Source organism: Miniopterus natalensis, chromosome 3, assembly GCF_054644295.1.
Source record: "Miniopterus natalensis isolate mMinNat1 chromosome 3, mMinNat1.hap1, whole genome shotgun sequence".
NCBI classification, from domain to species: domain Eukaryota; kingdom Metazoa; phylum Chordata; class Mammalia; order Chiroptera; family Miniopteridae; genus Miniopterus; species Miniopterus natalensis.
Window position 1 is genome coordinate 36,464,273 of NC_142083.1, and position 9,860 is coordinate 36,474,132.

General features: G+C 47.7%; 1 protein-coding gene across 1 annotated transcript; it reads left to right on the forward strand.

Moving 5' to 3' along the window:
- The first annotated feature begins 202 nt into the window (after positions 1 to 202).
- On the forward strand, positions 203 to 7,013 carry TMEM171 (transmembrane protein 171). The gene is made up of 3 exons (XM_016214430.2): positions 203 to 839; positions 4,561 to 4,702; positions 6,815 to 7,013. The coding sequence occupies exons 1-3, from the start codon at positions 203 to 205 to the stop codon at positions 7,011 to 7,013; spliced, it is 978 nt and encodes a 325-aa protein (XP_016069916.1).
- Positions 7,014 to 9,860: the final 2,847 nt, after the last annotated feature.

Here is a 9,860-nt window from a genome sequence, read left to right on the forward strand (position 1 = left end):
CAGTGTATCATTTGCATAAAGTTCTACTCTCGATGATTTCATCCTGGTGTGACTTCTGAAATGGCCAGCAAAAGGACAGGGTGGGTCGGGAACACCTGTGCCCACTATAACCTGGTGTTTGGTTATATTTGCAGAGCTGTTGAAACCATTGGAGGGGAGGAAACAGAGCCCACCCCTCCCCGGGGAAGGGGCTCTCCTGGCCATGTCTCCTGCAGTAGCTGAACCAGATGGGGTCCAGAGAGACAGGCATGTCAGCATGCTCATTTTCTTCCTTTTCGTCTTTGGTGCCATCCTGCTGTTTGTGGGAGTCCTGCTCTCCATCTTTGGGTACCAGGCATGCCAATACAAACCCCTCCCAGACTGCAGCATGGTCCTGAAGGTTGCTGGGCCTGCGTGTGCCGCAGTAGGGCTGGGCGCTGTGATCCTGGCCCGCTCCCGGGCACTACTTCAGTTCCGGCAGGGGCGCGTTCGAGGCAACCGGGGGGACCCTGACCGACCCTTCATCTGCGGAGAGAGCCGCCAGTTTGCCCAGTGCCTCATCTTTGGATTTCTGTTCTTGACCAGCGGCATGCTCATCAGCATATTGGGCATTTGGGTCCCTGGCTGTGGCTCAGACTGGGAGCAGGAACAACTGAATGAGACAGACACTGTCAACGAGGAGCCCCAGATCTGTGGATTCCTGTCCCTGCAGATCATGGGACCTTTGATTGTGCTCATGGGATTGTGTTTCTTCGTGGTTGCCCACGTTAAGAAGAGAAACAACTTGAATGAGGGCCAGAATGCCTCTGACAGTGAAGAGAGACAGACCCAGAACACGGAGCCCGTCCAGGTCACTGTAGGTGGGTGGCTTCATTCCTGCACGTGCTCGTATCACAGTGGCTGCTGCGTGAAGGCTTTGCTGGGCTGCCCTGGGGTCTGGCCTCGACTCACGATCTCTCTCTCTCTCTGACACACACACAGTGCTGCTGCTGTGATAAGCCCCATAGGAGTCCTTGCACACATCATTTGCCCCAGAAATTCCATATTATTTAGCAAAAGCTTTGGGACATTAAGTGGTGACCTTGACTGAGGTCATAGAGCAAACTAAAAGGAAAGTGAAAGGAACCTCAAGGACAGTCTGTGAGTCCTCTGTCACCTTAGGGACCTGCCAAATGATCCTCTTTCCCCTGTTACTCCCACACTGAAACCTATGGCACTTTGCATTGCTGGACTAGTGAGCTCTCATCCCTGACTGTCACGGGTTGACTGTCCTTGGTAAGCCCTTAACCTCTTGTGGCCTTGGTTTATAGATCTATAATGCGAGCATTGCATTTCTAAGATTCCTTCCAGCACTAACATGCCAGGATTCTGAGTCCGTCCCAAGTCCACCGGTCTTCTATGTTTTGAGGGGCCTTCTGTTTTCTGCATTGTTCTGTATTTTCTGTGACTTCAGGATTAGGGCAAAGTTTGGAAGCAGTGGCATAAATGAAGGTGAAATGTGACAACACCTGTCACTTCTTTCCCCCATGGAATGCCGAGGAATTCCTTTTGGGTCCCTTGGGTTCTGCCAAATAGGTGTGTTACCATTTCCCAGAGTCAACCCCCCAAAGAACAGCATCAGTAACTTGGGCCTCAGCTTCACACAACCAAGGAAAAACGCCATCGCTATTCAGTTTTGCAGATTACTGTGTGCGTTTTCCTTCTCTCTTCTACTTTTGAAAGGATAAAGCTCTGAAGCCACATCCTTGACACCTGAAAGGCTAGGCAAAGAGAATTACGAGCAGAAGCCGTGGAGGGAACAGAGAAGGAGAGTGGCGAGTGAGATGTCCCTCAGGTCCGGGCTGTCTGCGGAGCCAGCAGTGCACCCGAGCACAGGCTGGGGCGGTCCCTGGGCTGCGGGCCCCATAGGGACCAGCCTCAGAGAGGAAGGGCAGATGGACTTACAGACAACTCCTGCATTGAGCCAGGGTTGATGCTCCCAGCTTACTTCTTTGTGTATTTATGTACTTATGGTGACAACACAGATATTAATTATCTATTAATAACAACTGACACAGGTGTACAGTTTATTCCTGTGCTAACCCCATCTAAGTGCTTTAGCAGGTGCTCTTCAAGGGCCTTTTGGGCGAAACTCCTTCATGCCCACAATGACCCACTGAGGCAGATACTCTAAGTATCTCCATGTTAGAGATGAAGAAACTGAGGCCCAGGGATATCGAATAACTTGCCCAAGGTCACAAAGTAGTTAGTGGCAGAGCCAGGATCCAAACCCAGGTGGGTGGGCACGCATGTACTGTGGCCCTTGCATAGCACCTTCCCCAGGGCACTGGGCTGGAATTCTGTTTCTGCTGGTTTCATCTACACCTAGTGTTGTGGGATAATTGACACATGACAACAGGGCTCACCCAGTGTAGACATTCTCAGTCTTTTGGGAAGCACAGTGGAGTCCAGGTGAGCATTCACGGGATGCTCAGTCTTCCACTTGGTTGGGAACATTTTGAGGTGTGTCCATTGATTTGCTATTGGGAGAGTTGCAGAGCAGCCTCCGTCCTGGTGGCTGGAATGTGGGGGGTAGTGGGCAGTGGGGCTCTACCCCCTGGGCGGTTCTGTCCTGATGAATAGTTTAAAATCTCAAAATCTTTTCCACTTAACCCTCTAAGTTCCATCAAACCCATGAAAACCTAGCACCCTAGCTCCTTGTTTTACTCTCCTTTGATATTATGGCATAGGGTTTACATTTTTAGAAATCATGACTTTTAGCACAATTGATAAGACTCTAGACTTTGTCTCTCAATGGTCAGTTCTGCCTTATGAGGGAAATTGGGTGATAAGAGGCAGTTCTTGGCTAAGTCCCAGAATTCAATTCAGTTGTTCACAGAATGGAAGTTTCTCCCACCCCCAGTAGCTAAATCAATGATGTTCTCACTGTGGACACACTCAGTGCTGGACCCTGGATGTGCAGCAGGCATAGGAGACAGCCCTCCTTCGAGGGGCATATGCTGTGGAATCACGGAGGACACCAAGTCCTGCAGGGCCTAGTGACAGGAAAACCCAGGGAGGATGGGAATTCTTTCCTGGTGAGAGCAGATTGCAAGGTGTGGGGGGCTGGGCGCTGACTGGGCAGGATGGATAAACCCCAGAGATAGCTGTTGACTTTGAACATTTCCTTGTTTGTGTTTGATAGGCGCTCGGCCTGCTCTAGAGGCTTATTCCCAGGTCCTGTGTTCTACAGGTTAAGTGTAATTAAATTGAACCCTTAACCTTACTTCCTCTGACCTACCAAGGCCTTCTGAAAAAGATTCATAGACAAGCATTATGTTTGATCAGGTTTGGGTTAGCAAGGTAAGATAGGACAGCGAGGGGCATGGAGTTAGTGCATTTTCCGAAGGGCGAAGTCACCTTTCCGGGAGTGCTGGAGGCACAAGGAGCAGAGTGGAACCTCTGGCCAAGGCTGCTGGGTGGGAGTGTTTCTTCAGATGTGTAAATAAGTGCCACTTGCTGGCGGAGTGTGGAGGAAGCAGCTGGGAGGGTGTGGAGCAGCTGAGAGGGTTTGTGCTGTGTCCAGTGCTGTTTTAATGGCCGCCCATGCATCCAGTCCTCCTACTTGTCCCAAGACAGGTACAGTGGTGGCCTATAATTTACAGAGGTGGAAGCTGAGGCCTAAAGGGGTTCAATAACTTGGTCAGGGCCATGCTAGGTTGGTAATGGCAAATGGAACCTGGGAGCTCTAAGGAATCCTGTCCCTATCCAGGCAAGCATCAGATCTGTGCCCTGTGCAAACTCGCTCCTTCCACAGAGAGGTCCTCTCTCCCCTTTCATTTCTCCAGAGCTGTCATTGGTGTGGCCACTGTTCCAAGGCCGCCCCCAGGCCTCTGTATAGTGGTGCTTGCCTCATGGCCACAAGGCTCTGAGCAACTCATGTGGTGCATTTTGTATTGGAATCGGAATACAGATTAGAGTTTGCATCTGGTCCCTAGTTTCTCCCCCCAGAACACCAGTGTGTGTGCTAGAATTGCTAAAAACAAGCTTTGCTTTGAGATTGACTTTGTTTTTTGAAGCTTGGGTGACATGTTGGCAGGTGAAAGACTCTACAAGAGCACGAACCACAGCTGTGGCGATACCAATGACAGGGTGTAGGGTAGCTGATGGCCATTTGTTCAGAGGTGAAACTGTATTTGAGAAACAAGGCATTTGCAATGAGATATAGGCACACTATTTTTTTTTAATTGTGGTAAAATATATATAACATAAAATTTACCATTTTGACCATTTTTAAGTGCACAGTGGCATTGAGTACATTCACAATGTTGTGCAACTGTCACCACTATCAATTTCCAGAAGTTTTTCATCATCCCAAACAGAAACCTGGCACCCATTAGACACTAACTCCAATTCCCCTTGCCCCCAGTGCCCAGAAACTTCTAACTTCTGTCTCTAAATTTGATCCGCCTGCTCTTTGATTCTGGAGTTGGCACACCATTTCTATAGATGAGCCAAATGCGTAATTAATTTATTTTGCACTTGCTAGTTTGTTTGCACTTACTACTCATCCATCTTCAACAAAATCTTGTGTTTCCTTAGGTGATGCCGTGATAATATTCCCGCCCCCTCCGCCACCTTACTTTCCTGAGTCTCCGGCTTCTGCAGGAACTCGAAGTTCTGGGGCAGACGGTTTGCTTCCAAATGAAAATCCACCTTCATATTACAGTATTTTTAACTATGGGTAAGACTTTCCATTTGAACTTCAAGAGTAGCACTTTCATCTTTTCCGGCCTACACCTTGATTCAGGCCAAAGGAGCACGAAGGTTGCAGTACAGGAGTAAACATCAGAGTGTTAGTGTCTTTTTTTGCTGGCATGTCAGAATTATTACCTTAATATTAACAGCACCTTTCAGAAAACTTTGGGCAGCACTAAGTTAAAAATTAGAAAAGTACCTGTGCCAAGTTAATATGAAGCCTTCTCCGGGCACTTTTCTGTGCTCCTAGGAGGGTGACTCTCACAATGTTTAACAACCGTCAGCCAAACTGAACACTGAGCCGGGCTCGGGAGGTGGGAGGCCCCCTCCTTGCTGCTTTAGATTGTGGGGGGGTCCTAAGGCACCTCCAACAGGTACAGAGGGTGTTAATATCTAATGGAGGTACTTCAGTGACTGGCTAAAGTCACCTGCACCCTGACCAAGCTGCATTTTACCTTCAATATTCAGTTGTTCCCTGGGCCTCAAAGCCTTCTCAGTCTGATTGAAGGGATGTAACAGATCCACAGCCCCAGCCCCACGCTCCCACATGCCACAGGTTAGGAGGCGTGCCTGGGGTCTGATTAAACAGCAGAAATCTAAGTGCCTTTCCTTTAGCAGAGCAATGCAGCTGAAGGTTTTGGAGTCAGAGCAGTGGCTCCGAGCTGTGGTTAGTCAGCACGGGGAAAGGCTGGCGGTGGCCAGATTGCTGAGGGCGCTGAGCCTCATGGGCAGGCTGAGGTGACAGGAGCCTGAACTGTGGTGGTTAGCAGGGGGAGGGAACCTGGAATGGAGAGGACAGTGAGGAGGAGCGGAGATCATCATGTCAAGGGGGAGTGACAGGGACAGTGGATGTCCCTGACTGAGGGGGAGGTGGTACCGAGCTCCGTGTAAGTGGGGAGAAGATGTAGGGCTGGCTTGTGGTGGAGGGGTGGTGAGATGTGGACCCTGCAGGTAGACTGGAGAGGGTCGGTCTCGACAGAGAGATGGAGCTGGGAAGAGGTGGCTGAGAGCAGGAGGGAGCGAGGTAATGACCTACGGAGGATCCACAGGCAGGTGGTACAGGAAGGAGCTCCGGGAAGCGCAGGGAGGGGCAGGGCTGGCAAAGGCTCTGGCGCCTTCTGGAAGGGAGACCAGGATGTAGGAAGTGAAAGAAGGACTGCCGGAAGATTTCACAGGGCCAGGTGAGTGGATGAGCAGGACTCAGTGGCAGCTGGCTTTTGAGACACTGAGACGTGCATTTCTGAAAGCAGTGAGAAGCAGGGCCTGAGAGACGCAGCGAGCGTGCTGGGGATGGCTGGTCCCTTGCCTTCTAGGCAGGTGTTCTTGCGCTTCAGACTTGGTGGAGAGCTGGAGATCCAACCAGAGACGAGTGTAGGAACTGCGTGGATGAAGGGGAGGTTAGGCTCTGGACATTTGTCCAATTCTGTTAGTGATTTTGTTTACACTTTTCTCCAATAAATGAACTTCTTCAAGCCCTAAAATAAATGTCTATTAACTTGAAAAAAAAACAACACACAAAAAACTACTCCTGCTGCTTCGATGATCTCTGTGTGTCAGAGTCTGGCTTTTCTTGCCTTACCTAATGTGATTCTCAGTCCCAGGAGGTCTGCACTGTGATCCCCATTTTACAGATGAGGAACTGAGGCTTAGCGATCACACAGCTAGAAAGCAGCAGAAGGGACATTCAGTGCTGAGGCCCACTCCACTCACGAGCATGCCTTCCTGCTTCCTTCAAGCCTGTGGCCTGATGATTTAATTTTCTATTTGCATCAGTTTGTCTACCTTATGTTAGCTGCGTCAGAAGACACAACAGCAGAGAACAGTAACTGTATGTGTGTGTTCTTTTTGGACGGCACCTGTACATTTGTACTCCATGTCTTTTCAGTGACAAAGGAAATGACAAGAAGAGTGAGACTGTCTTAATGTTACAGTCAGCTCTAAGGGAAGGAAGTGACAAGGAATTGAAACATATCTATAAATATAAATAATAGTGTGAAAAAAATTACTCCTTAGATCCTCACAGATTTGAAAATAAGCTTCTCCTTAAGGCATGACACTCTTTCCCTCTCCTCCCTTCATGTTCTCTCTCTCTTTTCAGCAGGACCCCGGCTCCTGAGGGCCAAGGCTCAGCCTCTGAGAGAGAGCATGTATCCATATATACTATTTCTGGGGCTCCTTCATCCTCTGAGATCTCACACACTCCACATCTCTCATCTGAACTGCCTCCCAGATACGAAGAGAAAGAAGCTGGCGCAGCAGCACCCTCGTCTCCCTCTTCTCAGCCACCCCCACCGTGAACCGTGGACTCCAGCTCAGTTTTGTATAGAATCAGTCACTATTTTATTTAATTTGTTTTTTAATAAAAAATGCAATCGCATCGGCTATGTTCTGATTTCCCTAGCACAGCATCAACATCAGCTACACACCTTCATATACACGAGAGGGTCAGGGATGGAAAGTTAAAAATGAGATGTGCGTGGGACTCTGAGCTAAGGCTGGGGTGAGGCCCTGGGGGCTTTGGAGGGTCACTGCAGGACAAGAAGAGCAAGTAGTTTGCTTGCCTTATAGGTAGATACAAAAGGCTATCTCTGATAGTTTCTTATTATGGGCAAGGACCCTAATTCAAGTTCTAGGTAGTTAAAGGGAGAGAGGGGCAGAAGTTTCTATTGTAGGGTCTCGGTTGCCTTTAGCTGAAAATAATCTGCATACCACAGAGGCATATCTGGGGTGACTTGTTCTGAACCTCCACACAGGTTAAGCTGTTAGGGCTTCACACCCTGGGAGAGGCAAAGCGCCCCTGGCTGGGTGGGCACTTAAGTGGGTTCTCTCATACCCGCTACTCCAGGTGGTCAGGGAGATCATTCCTATTGGATGAAGGGAAAAAGGCCCAGAGAAGCTCATGGACTTGTTCAAGGTCACGGGCTCCTAAAGGGAGAGGGAGGGTTCTGAGGCCATGTAGGCGGCTTCTGAAAGCCCGGCGCACACGCCAGTGCCCTGTGCTGTCAAAGGCCAACCGGAGTGGCTGTTAATGTTTAGCTTGGTCTGTTCTGCTTCCAACGTTAATTGTGCTGGGGCCGAGAAGCCAGATTGCTCTCCTGATTTCTTTCTTTCTTCTTCCTCTGCTTTCCTTTTCCTCCCCTTCTTCCCCGTTTCTATTCCTTTTTTCTTTCCTTCACTTAGAAAGGAAGTTATCAGGGTAATTAAGTAATTTACATTGGGTGGTTACAAGGATACTGACGTCCTGAAGCCTCGTTATAGTGAAGTGACCCTTTTAAAGAAGAAATTTCTTGGGGTACTCTGATAACTAGATTCCCCTGGAGTGGTCCGGGGAGGATGCGAGGGTCCGTGTTATAACAGAGCGGAGCCACCTGTCTGGGCCACCGACTTCTGTTGTCATAAGGATACTGCCGAACAGAAGGCTACTTTTGTATAGCTGGGTACAATGATAAAAATGTATTTAATTCTAGATAAAAGCTGAAGAGATAATCACTAAGTATTAGCAGTGCTACTGGGAGAAACTGATTTTTAGAATATGAAATCTGTAGTAACAGCATTTTTGGTAATAAAATTTGATGTAGAAAAATGTGAACTTTTTATGCCTTTTACACAAGCCGTCATCCCCATAAAAATCAGTATTATCCAGCATGTAAGTTCAACTTAAGGGTGTCACTGCTCCAGTAGTTTAGCGGAAGCAGTGACTGATTTCATGGGAATCGCCGCCGCAGTAAGTCGGGGCAGCAGTCGGTTCCGGCAGTGCCCATCTGGGTCTAAACTGGACGTTTATTGCATTGAACTGCTCTTCAAATTCTGCACTTTTTCCTGGAAGGTTAATTATTCACATTTTAAAATTAGAACAGAGGGTAGATTATCACCACTTCCTTCTGCTATTTGTTTATAATGATTAAGCTGAAACTTCTAGGTAGAATTAGTTTGAAACATTTATGAGTTCTCGTATATAATCAAGAGCCCTTTTCCTGGCTCTGAGTTGGTTTGTAATGAAGGATTCTACTTTTATATGCTAATAAACTAAATAAGCTGTTAGAAATGCTTAGATGTGAGTTTGGCTGGGAAGTCTCTCCTATTTCCATGAGTCCTTTCCGTATTCAGCAAGGTGGGGACTGACGCCGCAGCACCGAAAGGGGTCTCTGAGTGTGAAGATGTCAACTGTAGGACTGAAGCCACAGGCGGCAGGGCTGCTCTGAATCATTTAGTTGTAGGAAGACGCATCCTTTGCCTGCCAAGTTTCCGGCAAAGGATGGCGGCATCTGAAACCCACCTGGCTACCGTTCCTTCTTTTTTTCCTTTTTTCCTTATATGTGTTAACATTTTAAAAAATCAAGATGAAATTCATATGCATGCATACCTCGTTTTATTGCACTTTGCAGATGTTGCATTTTCCTACAAATTATAAGTTTGTTGTATCCCTTCATCGAGCAATTCTATTGGCACCATTTTCCCAACAGGCTCAGATGATGGTTAGCATTTTATTTTTATTTTTTTAGCAATAAACTACTTTGCGTAAACAGAACATTTATAGGCATTGGACAACCAAAAAATTCGTGGGACTCCCTTTATTGCAATATCCCCTTTAGTGTGGAGTGTGGAGCTGAACCCGCAATGTCCACAAGGTAGGCCTGTGCCATGAAATTAACCATTTAAAGTGAACAGTTCAGTGCATTTAGAACATTCGCATGCTGCACAGCCACCACCTCCCTCTAGTTCAAAACATTTTTATTGCTCCAGAATAGAAAACTCATTCTCATTAAGCAGCCACTCCCCATTCTCTCCCTCCTTCCCACCACTCCCCGCCCTCTGCCAGCCACCAACCTGCTTTCTGTTTCTATAGATTGACCTTTTGGGGGCATTTCATATAAGTGGGGTCATACACTATGTGGCCTTTTTGTCTGCCTTCTTTCATTTAGTAGGATTTGGGGATTTATCCATACTGTAATATGCAGCAGCGCTTTATTCCGTTTTAGAGCTGAATGATAGTCCACCGCATGTATATGCCACAGTTCTGTTTCTTCATCCATCTGCTGATGGACATTTGGATTGGATTTGCCTTTTGGCTGTTGTCAATAATGCAGCTATGAGCATTCGTGTACAACAGTTGTTGGAGTACCTGTTTTCAATTCTTTGGGGTA